The sequence below is a fragment of the Protomyctophum bolini genome (assembly GCF_963924005.1).
Source record: "Protomyctophum bolini genome assembly, chromosome: 24".
Classification (NCBI taxonomy): domain Eukaryota; kingdom Metazoa; phylum Chordata; class Actinopteri; order Myctophiformes; family Myctophidae; genus Protomyctophum; species Protomyctophum bolini.
In genome coordinates, this window is record NC_137885.1 from 10652377 (window position 1) to 10669841 (window position 17465).

A 17465-nucleotide genomic window follows, 5' to 3' on the forward strand; every position below is an offset into this window, starting at 1 on the left:
TCCCACTGTTTCTTAACCGTTGACTACTACTGGTAAAAAGTCCTAATAATAATGACTCAACCAGACAATCCGGTGCACTTCCCCCTTCTTGAGATTCTAACTCCCATTTTCTGTTGAATTTCTTGAACTCCAACTTGTCAGTAAATGACTACATGGATGGACTCATCATAGGTCACCAGGTCATTCAGTTCACGGTTTCTCAACTAGTGGAAAGAACATTTAAAACAAATCAACAAATCCTACATTACTAAATGCATGGTCAGGGACCACATGCAATACCTCCACGGACCACCAGTGGTCCACAGACTACCTGTTGAAAACCCATGTCATAGAACATTTCATGGTAGGGGTTCAATGCCTTGTCCAAGGGCACTTCAGCGGTGGTCATTTTAACGTTAATTATGTCCGTAGCAGCGCAGGGCTGTCTGAATTTGTGTGTGTGTGTGTGTGTGTGTGTGTGTGTGTGTGTGTGTGTGTGTGTGTGTGTGTGTGTGTGTGTGTGTGTGTGTGTGTGTGTGCGCGCGTGCGCGTGTGTGCGCATGCGTGTGTGCGTGTGTGAGAGACCTTTTTAAAAAAACAACATCTGGACTGTCTGACATTAGTAGTGACATGGGTGTCATATGGGTGTCATCACCTGATGTAGCTCTGGTCCATGATAGTCCAAATGTCATGTCTGTCTGTCTGTCTGTCCCTGCAGTGGTGTACTGTAAAGTAACTTTTTTTTAAATAAAATGTTCATTGAATTTTTATGTTTTCACAAGATGTATCATAGCCTAAATGTATACAAATAAAGTAAGACAAACTAGAAAGGTATAACAAATTAAAAGCACAATATAATAAAACAAACAAGATAAAACAAAAAGAAGAAAGGGCAAGCAGCACATCACATGCAGTAATCATGAAACTATAGATACACAATAGGCTATACAGTCAGTTTTTCATTAGAAAATATATATAAACAAACACCATGGGCACATCAGAAGGCAAATTGCAAGAGTAGGCTACAGCTGGGCCGGCTCTCTAATCCAATGAATCACTTATTTTATAAAGTGATCAAATCATAAATAAAAGTAGATAGATCCCTTGGCTTAATCTCAATTTGGCACTGAGTCTTTTTCTTTCCATTGGAAGTACTTGGAAGATTTTCTCTATACCACTGAGTAACTGATGAAGGTTGGTGAATCCAATTGAACAAAATGCATTTTCTGCAGAGAAGCAGATTATAGTTTAGCTCTTCTAGGATCTATAGTAGGTCTACCCCAAATTTTGATGGCAGCCCTATTAGTTGGGTCGTTTACTGCAGTTCTGTGACTGCGGAGAGCAAAGGTCCGTTTCTCAATGAATAGGATTATTAAACAAATTGAGCCCCTGCATGTACCTCGCAAAAATGCGGGGAAAATTCATGAGAGCCCCAAATCCATATGGCCACCATCAGACACCTGTAGGCACAATAAGGCAAAATTAGAGCATTAGAGCACATTTGGGCAAGTAGCTATGGCTTTTTAGCCCAAGGAGTGTTTTTTATGCAAAACTAATGCATGGATTCAGAATTATGAAAACCCCCTACTTTGACACATGCTCACATGCTACTGAAAGCAGAATGAATTTTAGGTAATTTTGCCTTATTGTGCCTTAACAGGTTTTTGATGGTGGCCATTTCTCCACATTTTTGCGAGGTACATGTTGGCTCAATTTGTTTAATAACCCTCCTAGATGACAAATCCATTGAGAAACGGACCTTTGCTCTCCGCGGTGACGGAAATGCAGTAAACGACCCAACTATATTGCCCAGGATCTTTACAGATCGTAGACTTCATATTGAACTCAATTCCTTTGTCACAGAAGACCAGAGCTTGCCAATCTTGGGACATTACATTTCCCAGAAACAGTACCGGCACGTACCAACCACTTTTTTGCATTTATTGCACAATGGGGAAAGTAACTCTTGTACATTTAAGTACTATGCCTAAGTACAATTTAGTAAATTGTAAAAGGGCCATTTTATGACCTCGGTCAAAGGCCACTGCAGTGCCTGTTTATTTTTGCTGAGGCACTGTGCAGAAATATGAGTTCACAATATAATTTACAAATGAGTAAGACAAGTTGAAAGGTAATCTACAACGTGTCTTTTGTTTATTTCGTAGGTCGTTGTCTCTGTGTGCCGACTTATGTCTGCCCACGTCCTTAAAGCACAAAGGAACGACTCCTGGAATGTATTTGATAAATAAACAGTTTTTTCTATATACTCACACGGAGTCACGGAGACAATGGGCTGTGTGGCACAGAGTTGTAACAATGAGATCGTAATAAAGCTTGCTTTCTAACAACTGTCTATCTTTGCCCAGACAAGCTTTTTGTTGTTTGTACATATCCATGAGCTGCAATGTCATCATTAGACTCATGAAATGAGAGGGGATTTCATTGATTTAAATCCAGGTGTGAGTCAGATGGATAATCTAACCTTGACCTGTGCGTTTAACAATGCAACAGACTGACTATTGAAAGAAGTAAAGGAAGTCTAGCATTATGGTGAGTTTTATGCATATGTAATTAGCCTGGCTTTGGGCAGACAAAAGCCTCCTCCTCAGTATGAGTGAATCCACATCATCAGTCTGGCCAAAACCAGACTAATATGAAATGTGTCAAGCTGGGATATGAACTGAAAATAACTTTTCCACATTATTTCATAATGATTAATAGCACACTACATCAGTAAACACCTTGGGGTATCCTATTGTATTTCTCTCCCAAGCTTAAACCATTTCATACTTTGTCCTGCAATGGTGTTGTCGTGAGGTGAGAATGGCCGATCTACAAGCTCACAACTAGGTCACTGTGGTTAGATTGTAGATTGTGAGAAGAATTACCTACAGTACAATAGATGACATTTCCAAAACAGGGAATACGGTTGAAAACGTTACCTATAATGACGATTGACAAGGAAGGTTAACTAAGTTGGAGACTAAAACACAATTAAATGACTTGATATCCGTTATGAGTTCACTGTTTATGGACTATATGCTTCCATGCAGGTCATGTGTGTGTGTGTGTGTGTGTGTGTGTGTGTGTGTGTGTGTGTGTGTATGTGTGGGTGCAGGACTCCCCCTCTGAAATTATATCCAACCTCAGACATCTCTTCAGAGAATCTGAACTAGCGAGAGGAGGCTCAGTATCTCAGTATACAGTATATTAGTCTATATTAGTCTCTAAATACGTAATTTAATTATAGGCCTATCAACTTTACTTGATTTGCAAAAGGCTGAATGTGCTTGACTGCCAAAGTTATTAACTATTAATTTTCATTGCATTGCCAGCATCTTGATAATTTTCAATGGCGGCTCTTCTACATAGACTTCTATTGAATTTCTACTTTGAAAAACAAATCAGAAAACCACTCGATTTCTCCTTTTCTTGTTATCGGAACGTATATGTCGATCAGTGTCAGGTGGATTAAAGGAAATGCCTCTATGTATATGTAATTTGTAAATTGAGTATCGGTATACTGTGGTTACTTTGCGTATGACCCGTTTGATGCGTATGTATCGTAGCAGCATACTGTATGACGTCAGGGTATAACTGGTACAACTAGCTCTCAATGATGACGTAATAAAGATGTGGATTAAGGACCCAATGCCAGGGTGTAATTGGTTTTCGATGGTGAGTCGGTGACATAATGACGATATGTTTTAGTGTCGGGAGGATTAAAGGTATAATGCCCCTATGTATACATGTATGTAATCTGACACCACTGCCATATCAAGCACAAGTCGTCATTACATAATCAAACGGCGAAATACGAAAACGAAAACTATTACTTGCGCGCTCTGCTTGCGCAAGTGATAATAAAGAAAGGCAGTGTCACTCAGTGCTTGCTGAGGTACTGCTGGGACTTGAACCCAGGGTCTCCTGTTTACGAAACAGGCGCTTTAACCATCTAAGCCACAGTACCTATAAATGAAAGCCTGATGTTAGAGATAGAAGTGATACTCTGATAAAGAAAATGAATCATTGAAGTTCTAAACAAATTAATATTTCAACTTTCATGCTATATTTTACATATGGAAACAAAACAAGATGTTTCCATTCTGATTGGAAGTGTAGCCAACAGCACAACCTATAGTGGACACATGGAACCTGTAGAGTGCAGTGGATCACACTTTTCTGCACATGTGTAGTTGAAGAGGACCTCATCTACATGGATTGAAATGATCAGTGCCTCATAGTTTGGCTAACACTTGGAAACAAAATAAGAAAGGAGACATACCGGTATTTCCATTGTGATTGGAAGTGTAGCCAACAACAGCACAACCTAGTGGACACATGGAACCTGTAGAGTGCAGTGCATCTCACATTTGAGTACCACAGGATGAGTACCACATTGAATGTAGATGAAGACAAACAACCTCAACTACAGGATAAAAAGAGAAGGATCCGGGCACACAAAGTTAAAAAATGAGGAACGCCTTTATTTAATTAAAAGGCAACTGCCAACATGTTTCGACCCAACAGGTCTTCATCAGGGCAAGAATGATGGACATCATCAAACATACTCATTATATAGCAACAGGACACACAACTTTGCAATGACATAATTGACAGTGTCAGAGGCACGTGAGTGCCCATTGGTTAATACAGCCGTAATAACATGGACATGCCATTAGGCACTCAATCAACAACTGATGCCACACATGTGTGTGACAGCCAGAGGAATATACTGTATAAGCAAAAAGCCAAGCACCAAAATATTCAACGAAAGGACACAATAATAACTAGAACTGCACTCTGCCGAGTGCATACTTGCTTGTTGCACACTAGTAGGCCATAAATGGCCTACTAGTGCGCAAGCAGAGCGCGCAAGTACTTTCGACCGCTGGAAACTATCACATCTCAGTATCTCTGTGAAGGAACGTTTGAAATGTATAATCATTACGTGTAACTATTTGCTACCTAACTACTTTTTTACAGAAAAATGAATCATTGATATGTGATGAAAAAAAAGGTATATAAACTGGTATATAAACTAAAATATATTATACAGTATAATTATTTTATTACTTATTGTAAATTGTCAATTGTTTTAAATGTATTTCATTTTGTAATATTTGTAATATTTACGTAATAAACAGTAAACAAAGTAGAAAACGAAAAAACTAAAGAAAACACATAAAATCAATATCTTCATTAAGACCAGGAGGGGTGAGAGCGTCTAAAGAATGAATCCAAAAGGTTTCCCGTTGATTCAATTTCCTTAGGCGGTCGCCACCTCTGGGAAAAGGTTTGATGTGTTCTATACCTGTAATTCTCAAGAGTGTGTCATTGTTGTTATGGCATTGGCTGAAATGTCTAGCAATCGGATAATTGATATTATTAATGCGATATTTGTGTTCAGCCAATCTATCTCTGAGGCGGCGCTTTGTCCTGCCAATATAAAAAATGTTAGGACAGGTACATGTCAAACGATATATTACGTGAGTAGTATTGCAATTGATGAAATCGTTAATCTTATAGGTTTTCTGTGTTTTGAAATCTATAAATGATTTAGTCTGTGAGACACTGGAGCAGTGGGGGCAACACATGCATTTGAACATACCTAATTGTTTGTTAAGCCAGATCTGCTTTTTAATAGGTGGAAGTTAGCTGTGCATGAGTTTACCCCTCAGGGTTTTTTTTCTTTCTTTTTTAACCTCAACTACAGATTGAAATAATGGGTGTCTCATAGTTTGCCCAACACTTCCGTACCATCAAATGGCAATTGGCCTCCCCCCCGATGTGGGGTCTCAAGTCTCATGCTCTACCGACGAAGCTAACCAGGAATAAATACCTGTACACAGCTGCATTCTTTTACCAGATGAATATGTGAATAATTAAGTTTACATGGAAGATTGCAATGGCCCATAATATCAAGAGGTTTATGACAGAAAAACTATTGTGAATAATAAAGAAGGTCAATGTCACTCAGTGCTTGCTGAGGTACTGGTGGGATTTGAACCCAGGGTCTCCTGTTTACAAGACAGGTGCTTTCACCAGCTAAGCCACAGGTAGAAGAAGGGATGCTCTGTTCAAGTAAATTACTCAACAACAAATTAATATTTCAACTTTCATGCTATATTTTCCATATGGAAACAAAACAAGAAAGGAAACATATTTCCATTGTGATTGGAAGTGTAGCCAACAGCATATCCTAGTGGACACATGGAACCTGTCTCATGCTCTAGTCTACCGACTGAGCTAACCAGGCATAAATGTCTATTGGATTTCGCCCTTGCTGTATAAATGCCTGTTACACAGCTGCATTCTTTCACCAGATGAATACATGAAAGATTGCAATGGTCCATAATATCAAGAGGTTTATGCCAGAAATACTTTGTGAAAAAAGGACAATGTCACTGAGTGCTTCTGAGGTACTGCTGGGATTTGAACCACCGCCACCGCTCCAGCCCTTCTCTCTGTTTTTACTCACCACCGTTCAACATTATTTCAGCTCCGGTGGTCACCTCACCACCGAAAATCCGGACTATGAATAGGCTTTAAGACACCATACCTGAATGAACGCCTGATGTTAAAAAGAAAAACGAATTGATGCTCTGGTAAATGACATTAAAGTTCTAAACAATATATATGGTTCTAACCTAAGAAACCAGCACTAGAACTTTGAGCTATTTTATATTCCAGCCTTGTCCGTGTATGTCTATCTTTGTCTGTCTCTGTAGTATATGCCCAAATATGGCCAGAGATGACTAAAGTCACAGTACATACATGTACTGATGTCATACATGTGTGACATCATAGCCGGGTCTCCAAGGACTCTTATAATGAGTTCTGCAGTGAGTTTTACTGCATGTATGTTGTGTGGTAGGCCTTGATGGCATGGCAGGCTGCGATCTATTCCATTCGTGTCTGCTCCTGGTCCCTGCCCTGGTCCTGCTGGTGAGTGTGTGCCTCTGGCTGCAGATCAGAAGGACCATACGTCAGGCACGGGACGGTGGCTGTCCCACAGTGGCCTTCTTTCACCCCTACTGCAATGCCGGTGGCGGAGGAGAGAGGGTTCTCTGGTGCGCCATCAGGGCTCTCCAGAACAGATACGCCAACATCAAATTTGTGGTGTACACTGGGGACCGTGGCGTGACAGGCCAGCAAATAATAGACAGAGCCCGGGATCGGTTCAACATTGCTCTTCCCCGACCGGTACACTTCGTGTTCCTGAAGTACCGTGTGCTGGTGGAGCCGGGTTTGTTCCCCCGCTTCACCCTGCTGTGCCAGAGCATCGGCTCCATGTTCCTGGGATGGGAGGCCCTGACAGAGTTAGTCCCTGACATCTACATTGACTCAATGGGCTACGCCTTCACTCTGCCCCTGTTCCGCTACCTGGGGGGCTGCAGCACTGTGAGTTACGTCCACTACCCCACCATCAGCACGGACATGCTGTCTGTGGTCAGAGAGAGGAACCCCAGGTTCAACAACGCAGACTACATCTCTAACAACAGGTTCTTGAGCGCAGTCAAGGTGGTGTATTACCGCCTCTTCGGCCTGCTCTACGGCATGGCGGGCTCATGCTGTGACGTCATCATGGTCAACTCGTCCTGGACGCTGGGACACATCGTGGCGCTGTGGCGCTCACCTAGCCGCACCAGCGTGGTCTACCCGCCCTGCGATGTCACCGGCTTCCTGGACATCGCCCTGGACGAGGACGTGGACAGAAAGAGACATTCCGTGGTCTCCATCGGCCAGTTCAGACCGGAGAAAGACCACCGGCTTCAGGTCCGGGCGTTCAAGAGGCTGGTGGACCGCAGAAAGGAGGAGGGGCTCAGGCTGGTGCTGGTCGGTGGATGCAGGAACCAGGAGGACGAGGATAGGGTGCTGATGCTCAGGCGGCTGTGCCAGGAGCTAGGTGTAGCCCACAGCGTGGAGTTTAAAGTCAACGTAACCTTCGAGGAGCTGAAGAGAGAGCTCATGGAAGCCACCATTGGCCTGCACACCATGTGGAACGAACACTTCGGCATCGGCGTGGTGGAGTGTATGGCTGCGGGGAAGATCATCCTGGCCCACAGGTCCGGCGGGCCCAAGCTGGACATTGTGGTACCATTCGAGGGGGGTCAGACGGGCTTTCTGGCTGAAAATGAGGACGACTATACAGACGCCATGGACAGGATCCTCACCCTGCCTCCTGCCGCCAAGCTGCAGATCAGACGCAGTGCTCGCCAGTCTGTGGCTCGTTTTTCTGACCAGGAGTTTGAAGCCTGCTTCCTGGCAGCCATGGAGCCACTAATGGGAACACTGGCACGGTGAGAGGACAAGTGCCTGTGTGCTCTATTAATATTAATTAATTTAGTTATGTACAAATATATTAAATTTTACATATTCTCGGCAGGTTTTTGTTGGGTTACATACATGCCCATATAACCATTTTAAAATAATATATTTGAAGGCTGTGTAAGCACTCTGATCATGGTTTTGAGGGACTCCAATGCATGGCTTTTGAGGATTACATCATGTGGCAGTCTATGGACTTTTTGTTTGTTTAGAGTACTTATGACGTACATTGTTTCCCAGCTAAGTCTATGGACTTCAATATTTGTTTAGTGCACTAAATGATTATGTAAGATGCCATGTGCAGAATTAGCAAGCATAGCCAATCAATCTACTCAATGTGTTATGTGAGCTTGCGGCTCTAACCATAACCTCAGTAAAATTAAAGATAACCTTAACCATAACCTCAATAAAACTAAACGTCTGTATGTCATTGCCACGAGAGATAACTCATGGAAATGTGGCCACGCAATTTACAAATCTTCATATGGGACAGTAAGCAGCATGCCATGAAAAAGGAAGTTGCACTGGAACCCATTTAACCCAGAGGTCGATGGATCGAAACCATCCTCTGCTATTGTAACGCCCAGGGATTCAAACTCCAGCCACCCACGTGAAAGTCCAACGTCTTAACCACTAGACCAAAGGGATATGCACAAGGGGAGATATTAGACTTGTGCAAATACAAGTTTGTCTACTGCAGATCTACAAGCTCAACGTTGTGATGGGACACATTGTAGCTCTGCTTTTAGTTTGCCGTAAATGTTGCCAATTTTCTTCAAATGTTTGCCAGTTATCATTTAAGTCAACTTTAAAGTTAGTCGTATACATCTACAGTAGTTTTTTTGAGGGGTGCAACCACTCCCTTACGGAGCTGTGTGTGTGGGTCTGAGCACGAAAACAGCATGGCTGTTTTTCACCACATGCACATATTAACTGTATATATGATGATTTCGGGTGTGCCAGTGCAGTACAGTACAGTACAGTACAGTACAGTACAGTACAGTACAGTACAGTACAGTACAGTATGCAGTAGAGGGACCCCCATACGATAACTGTCATTTCTCAAACGTTTCGGACGTGGGGCGGCCCCTGGCCGTGGGCCTGTGGGTCTGGAACCTCCGGGGACCCCACACGGAGTTGCAACACTCACTTCACATGGGTGTGATTTGTGGTTGGGGACTCTGCACTTGTGACCCCGGCCCACCGGGCAGTGCAATACCATGGTCAAACGGCAGGGGGTGCTCTCCTACCACTACTCTAAGCGTGGAATGTGCTCCTCCACACCATCCCCCTCGAGCTGGCTCTGTAGGGAGGGGGAGGGGCATCAGAGCTAAGGAGATGCGGAACAAACATGTGGTCGAGAGAGCTTCTCTGCAGACAGGCACACGCATTATAAAGCCCGAGATTGAGAGTGGTTCCTTTAGAACAGAGGCTAATACAAATAAATGGTGTCAAGTAAACAAATAGAAATGTATTTAAGTATTTACCGCATATAAAAAATAAAATAATAATGAGCCCATCACCCATCACCATTGCATTGGTGGTTCAGTGGTAGAATTCTCGCCTGCCACGCGGGAGGCCCGGGTTCGATTCCCGGCCAATGCATACATTTATTTTCATCATTGCTCTTTTCAATGAACCTTAGAAGCATTATGTTTGCAGAAGACGAGGGGAAACACTCACACATAGGCTATCTATCTTAGTACCTTAGTACTTCTAAGGTACAGACAGGCCTTCACATTCAGTAGATCCTGTGATCTTCTGTGGACAGATGTAATTTCCTGAGGTCTATTAGGACTATAAATAATAAAATAATAAATCGCCGTAATATTTTGTAAATAAATACATATAGTTAGCCCCATGCTCGAATGCCCCCCGCCCCTCTGTCAAAAACAGCTAAAATCCCTAAAACGAAAGAAAGCAGCAAATGAAAAAAAAAATTACACTCATCTTTTACTTTCTCTAATAACAACCTTGGTTGAAAAAAACTAAAGTTGTCCTTTAACTATCTTTATTTATACTTCACATTTAACACATTAATTACTGTATTACTGTCATGAATGTGGGATGGGAGACTATTCCAAGATCGGGGGCAGCTACAGAGAAAGCCCAGTCACCTAGTCAAGTTTAAGGGACTGATGACCTGAGTGACAGATACAGAGATCTCCATATTGTCATGGAAGGGACACCTACAGATATCTCCATATATGAGCATAAAAGGACATAGACAGACCTCCATATATGGGTATCAAAGTCTTGAGCATCAGAAAGCACAAGTCCAGTCCCAAATACTATATCGGTAGCTACTGCTGAGACTTGCACTCCCAACAAATCACCACACCCCCGATTCCTGAAGTAAGCACTATTGCATTGGTGGTTCAGTGGTAGAATTCTCGCCTGCCACGCGGGAGGCCCGGGTTCGATTCCCGGCCAATGCATGTATTTATTTTCATCACTGATATTTGCAGTGAGCCTTTGAGGACAGGTAAGGGGGAAACTCCCGCTTAGGGACAGGTCGTACTTTAAAAAGTGTACTCCTGTGATAAAAGTGATAAAAGTTACCCAACTGATAAAAGAAAAGTGGTGTAACTCCATGTGGGGGTGCCTGGGGGGTCCCCGGAATATCCAGACCCACAGGAACACGCCCAGGGGGCCGGGCCGGTTCCGGCGAGCCGCCTCGCGTCCGAAACGGTCAAAAAATTACAGTTAGCGTGTGAACGTAATCATTGATTGTTTATTTTATGAATTAACATTTGTATGACCCTCCATTGGACTCAATCAAAATAAAATTAGCTGACCGAATCCCTTGGACTGAGATTAGAAAGGCATAATTGTAACGAAGGCTTTCACTATCTTTCACTATTTCACTATCTAAATTTGGAGATATCCGACATATATTACTAACCAACATTACCATCTCCATATTTGGCCCGGGCTGACCTACAGCTCCATATATGGAGATGAGAGAGACATCTAGTCTAGTGCTGACATCATGGTAATGCAGAACTATATGGATATAGACGACTGGCATCATCATCGTGACAAGCATTCAAGCCGACCCTATATAAGGAGTGGTTATTACCCTTGAGGAGATGCAAGCACTAATTTACTACGCTCCTCCTAAAGCCAAAACGGCAGACAATGTCCACTCGGTTTCCCTCCATGTTTCCACGCACAACAGAGTCCCTGTGGTTCGACCCGGATGGGCCCCGCGCCGACGGAACCGAGCTCCAACGGCATGAACAGCAGCACCAAACCTGGTTGCAGAGCATTGCTCAGAAGGACAATAACCTCATGCCCATTGGGAAGCTGCCCGTCTTTGACGCGGAAGAGGACACAGAGGATGAAGACGACGAGGACTGGGAGGATGAAGAGGACATGCAAGACATGTCTGTCGGACTGACTGACTGACTGACTGACTTCGCAGGCCGACCTCTGCACAAGTGGTTCACAGTTTTGAGTCACCCCTGTAAATAACCTTTTTCATCCACGGCACCGCTGAATTACATTGTTATAGCACCTTTTGATATTAATGGTAAATGTGCAATTCTTTCCCCCATAGATACAGTATGTCACGAGGAAAACTGGAGAGAATATTTGTTTCCATTAGGACAGACTTTTATACTTGGCATTTAACCACATAAACCTCAGCCTTCAGAGCTTGTCATGTTGTGAGACGTGAGCTTGTAGATCTGCTATTTGGGGTGAAGAGACTTGGTGTGGCTGAAAAGGGGGGTCATCCCTATATGTTCCCCAGGTTCTATGATCTTCAATCACCCGGCCCCCCAAAAAAGGTTCTATGTTTCCCGCTCAACCAAAAAGATGTTCTATGTTCCCCACATAACTAAGTAAAGGTTCTATAAAAGGTTCTATGTTCCCCACTCAACCATGGAGGCTGTGGACAGTTCAGAAGTTAACATATTATGAAAATAAAATCAAAAGGGGGGGGGGGCTGACAATGATGTCACTGGAAGGCAGGAGTCTCCTTTTATTGATTTCACAATTACAATTCCAAACATGGCCCGCTTGAATTAACTTCTGTCTAAATTAGTAGCTTAATCCCCACACATGGGAATGCCCCCATATTAGAGTTCTCATCGGGCCCGGGATCAGGCGCTCGGCCCGGCTCGCCCCGACTATTTAGCATAGATTTTAGGCCCAAAGCGGCCATAAAACGTCGGGTTGGGCCTGCTCGGGTTTGTGCAGATTTTAAGAACGCTACAGAGAGTAAAACTGAAACGCACCAAGTACAGTTCAACTTGGGTATAGATGGTCAAAGTGGTTAAACTTCAGTGACACTGATGAATTCCAAATATTATCCAAGTATTCTGAGGCACCCCTGGACTTGCGTCAAGGCACCCAAGGGTGCCACGGCACCCACTCTGAGAAACCCTGCACTAAACACTCTAATCAAGTTATAAGCATTGGTGGTTCAGTGGTAGAATTCTTGCCTGGCATGCGAGAGCGAGATGTAGATTCTTACCATGACGCCGGGCAGAAGGTGTGAAGATGAGGGGACAGCAGGCTGTTGTCTCTACTGCTATGAAGGAGTACCAGAGAATCCTTCACCACTCACCATGCTTTTTAGCCGCCAGTCCTGGCTGCTCTCATTGCGCACATACTGTACACACACACACACACACCAGTGTTGATTTCGTCAACTAAAACTATGAGGAAAAATGTTCGTCGACTACCTTTTTACACTGACGAAAACTAAATAAAAACTAAGCTATGATGATTGAAACTAAGCCTAAATATACTGACAATTTCATCAACATGTGTTGCGCTGCAAAGTGTCGTGAGCTTGTAGAACGGCTATTGTCAGCATGCAACCAAGTTTAAAATCAGCCTTTATACAACGCCATCAAGGCCGGCCAAAATAAAATTTTATTGACAAAATCAACTGTAGATTTAGTTGATTAAAATCTTATATTTAGTGGACCAATACTAGACTAACACTAAACTAAATGACATTTCATTTTAAAGACTATGACTAAACTAAATAAAAATTGGCTGTCAAAATCAACACACACACACACACACACACACACACACACACACACACACACACACACACACACACAATTTGGGGTGTTACAGTACAGTACAGTACAGTACAGTACAGTACAGTACAGTACAGTACAGTACAGTACAGGACAGGACAGTACAGTACAGGACAGTACAGTACAGTACAGTACAGTACAGGGACCCCCTGGGGACCCCCACACGGTAACTGTCATTTCTCAACCTACAAGGTTGAGAAATCATTGCAATGTGTTGCCTCGAAATAAAGTAAGTCTCGGAGCTCTAGAAACTAGTGTGAAGATGTTCTTTCTCTTCCTCAATGTTTGCCTTGATGCCTGACATCCAGCACATGGCCTAAATATAGGCATTGAGATGTGCACACAATCTTCTCTGTGAACTACATAACAGTAACACAGTCAACGCAAGAATATGTACAAGATATGCACATGTTGAAAAGGTTCACAAAAAAAACTATTTTCAGTTTACACATCAGCCTCTATGAATTATTACACTGCTAGGTTTAATATGCAGCAGTATGGTCCTGTGCAGAAACCACTGTTGTCTGGAGTTGTACCTGTCCAGCAACCAGCGCCTCCAGCAGGTAGACTCTGGTATCGCGCCAGGACCTCAGGACCACCTGGCATCTGAACCGACCAGTGGATTCTGCCTGGAAGTGCAGAGGCACACAGACATACTCCCTCTCTGAGAGAGAGAGAGAGAGAGAGAGAGAGAGAGAGAGAGGTGAAAATAAGTTTACTCATTAAAACCGGCAAAGCATCTGTGTCACTTTAGATTTTAGCGTTAGCTATTAAAAAATAAACATTGATTGATTGATTGAAATCTTTATTAACAGTTTGCAGAATTACAGTACATTTCAAGCACAAACTCAATACAAAGACTGTTAACTGTGAGTGGACGACCCAATTAAGCCTTACACTTGTTTACAACAGGGTCCACATTGTTCAATTCATCAAAACATTTAGAGACAAACAAATAGACACTTCTATGTAAACAAATATGCAGTATGCCACTCACTTTATGCATGCATAAAGTGAGTGGCAAATCTAGTGGCAAAGTGAGGGGCCAAGTCAAGTGAGTTTAATGTCAGTAAATGCAATCAGATAGGACATTTCTGTATGGATGTATGGGCTGTCAAGGCCTGAAAGTACTTTTTTTCCGCACTCAGTATAGGCGTTCCAGCATTACTTACTTACCGGTATGATGATAATGCCACACACATACCCTCTATACAAGCTCACAGCGTGCATCTTTGTGCAGCGCTGCGAGCTTGTACATCTGCTATGTTTTTGACATTTTTGACAAATCTTTTAACACAAAACTTCTCTTCTGGGGATCCCTGGCACAAGGAAAAGTTTGAGTACTACTGATTTAGAAGGCTTTGTAATGGGTTAAGGAAAGAAAGCAGACGAACAAAGACAAGAGAACATTGGACGGGGTGGGTGAAGGTGGTATCAAGCTGCAAACCAATGCAGGATTTTCTAAAGTTATTAAAAAATAGGAATAGTTATTATAATTTACGTCATTAGTAGCCTAATACACAGAGTAACATTTTCACTAAGGTCTGTGCCATTAGCCTTCAACATTTTCCTACCGACTGCTTGGAAATTAACGTATTACTGCTGTGAACGTACAATCATACATTGTACCGCCATTTCAATAACTTCAGGGCACAGACACAGTTTTTTGAAATAAAAACGTCTAAAATAACTTTGGTTCTACAACATTCCGTTCTAGATTCTTGGAACCATGACACTTCCACGGAACCGACAGACATTTTTTTGTTTCCAGTTACAAACCAACTTTCAGGGTTCTGAACCAAGTCATTTTCAGAGGAACACAAGGCGGGAATATAAAACCGAACCGGTGGAAAAGGGGCCTGAGTGGACCACGCAGCTTGAGTCTGACAATCAGTGCACGGACATGTGAAAAGATGTGGAAAAGAACTGAAGGCTGCATGCAAGCACGAGGGAATGAAACCCTCATAGTCATAGACATAGGATATGAAGTGTTTTAGTTGAACATGTCTGTACCTGCGTCTTCGACCATCAAAGTTTTAGCATTCTCTCCAAGAGGTATCGTAATGGTGCGAGGCAAACTGAAGTGTTCCGGTGAAGACACCTCCACACTGTAGTCCAAAACTTCACTCGTAAGCTGGGCCAATCACATGGCAACAGGATAGGCAGCATAGCAAATCAGACACCGGAGGAGGGGAGGGGGAGGGGAGATCAGTCGTTAACAATATATGCATCCACCTGTACACATACCTGCCTTTCAACCATAGACTGTAAAAAATATGGACAAAGCGTTCCCCGGGTCTTTCTAGATCCGTTTTGGCCCAGCTGGCCCATTGGCTGGCCCAGACAACGAGGCGGGACTTTCCCCCTTCTTCTTAGTTGGTTTTTATTTTGACTCGAGTGGGTGGGAAATCCCGATCATAGACTGTAACGGTAGCCACGCCCCTCAGAACATACACGACTTTATGGTCATTTTTCAAATAAATGGGACCATAATTTTCCAAAAAGAATATTATGACATTAGAAATGAGACTTTAAACTAGTGACTGGAAGCAGAAAGTATTCATGACCATGTTTATTAAGGTAATACAGTCTAGGTGAAGTTGGGCCCAAATACATGGACTTCTATGGGGCTATGGGTTTTTTTGGGCCCAATGACAGCGCCACAACAGGCCATTATATGAACTTTCAGGAAATCCCGATTTCCTTAGTGGCTTCACAAAATATCTGTTTGACTGCCCCCCTGCTTTCAACATAAAACTGGGCTATATAAGACTAATTAAGCGTGAATTTTAATATGGCCAGAATATGGCCAGAAATGAGTTCCCTCTTACTCGTGATCTCAGTTCCTGAACTTCAAGTGTTGGGCTCCTCTGTGTCTCAAATATTATCTTGGTTTCTTTTTTAAATAAAGTACATTATATCCCACAATTTTGTAACCCATTTCTCACCCAGTGTGGTCCTTGCCTAAGCTTTAATCCTGGGCGCTACTCTTCTCTGCCAACCTGGGGAGAGCCTCAAACTGAGCTCATGCTTCCTTCAATGCACGAGGAGTGAGCAGGCCACTTCTTATCACCTGACGGTCACAGGGGGAGTTTTTCCGGTAGGACGGAATTCCAACCAGTTCCTTTCCCCTCAATCAGGTGTCCAGGGGGAGGAAGTATAGAGACCAAGATTACTGCATGTTTTTTGTGAGGGTACCTAGCACTACCTACCCTAGGGGACATGGGGGGATCATGCAAACTGCAGGGTAACATAGGGTATGGGCAGAGGAGAGAACATGCCCCCAGCTCCCACAGCGTCCTAGCTGTGAGGCGACAGCGCTACCTATACCGACTGCGCCACCGTGACCCCTAAAAACATGTCCTAGCTGTGGGTGGATGTACAGTATACACAGTACAGTATGTTTCTATGTATACCTGTTGTTTGGTGAGCCTGCGTGCGACCACGCCAGACCTGACCGTGCTGCTGTCCAGTGTGCGAGTGAGCGTCCGTCTGCGGCGCTCCTCGGGGCTCATCAGGGCGTGTTGGCCCCATGCGGTCAGAGCCTGTTCCCGGGCCACGTTGACCAGTGGAACACACAGCACCTCCTCACACACCTGACCGGGCGGGCACCGCAGCCTCAGTACCTCCACCTCACACACACCTGAGTCTGTGGCACAGGGGGAAATACATACACTGTTTTATACAGTATAGAAATACATACATAGTTATATTGCCGCTGTCGGGGCAGAAACCTTGTATCTCCATTGTAATTTCACCACTTTTTTATGGTATTCATATTCGTATGAAGATTTTTTTCTTTTTTTCTAGGAATATTCAAATTTTGCGAATCTAGGTGATGATCCAGTCATCACCATGAATTGAGTTATAGCCATAACCATACATGGAGAAGACTCTCCATGCATGGTTATCCAGGGTTAGATGAGGTCAGTGTCGTGATCTTCACATATGGAGATGGCCATATATGGTGTCACGAGGCGTGATGTCACGAGGCGTGACCATATATGGAGGCGTGACCATACAGTATATGGAGACGTGACGTCACAAGGCGTGACGTTAGCCTATATGGAGGTGTGGGTGACTAACTGACGG

At 43.4% G+C, this 17465-nt stretch overlaps 2 protein-coding genes across 2 annotated transcripts in view; one reads left to right on the plus strand and one right to left on the minus strand.

The window, feature by feature from the left end:
• Positions 1-6867: 6867 nt before the first annotated feature.
• Positions 6868-8286, plus strand: LOC308311732 (GDP-Man:Man(3)GlcNAc(2)-PP-Dol alpha-1,2-mannosyltransferase-like; the record flags this gene model as incomplete). The annotated part of the gene is made up of 1 exon (XM_080758518.1): positions 6868-8286. The coding sequence occupies one exon, from the start codon at positions 6868-6870 to the stop codon at positions 8284-8286; it is 1419 nt and encodes a 472-aa protein (XP_080614644.1).
• Positions 8287-13855: 5569 nt separating this feature from the next.
• LOC308311733 (cilia- and flagella-associated protein 47-like) overlaps positions 13856-17465 on the minus strand; it is a gene marked incomplete at both ends in the record, with an annotated part of 46144 nt that continues 42534 nt past the window's right edge. The window contains 3 exons of the mRNA XM_080758519.1: positions 13856-14037; positions 15387-15507; positions 16790-17022. Of these exons, the coding sequence (XP_080614645.1) occupies positions 13856-14037; positions 15387-15507; positions 16790-17022 (536 nt within the window). The remainder of the gene's footprint in view (positions 14038-15386; positions 15508-16789; positions 17023-17465) is intronic.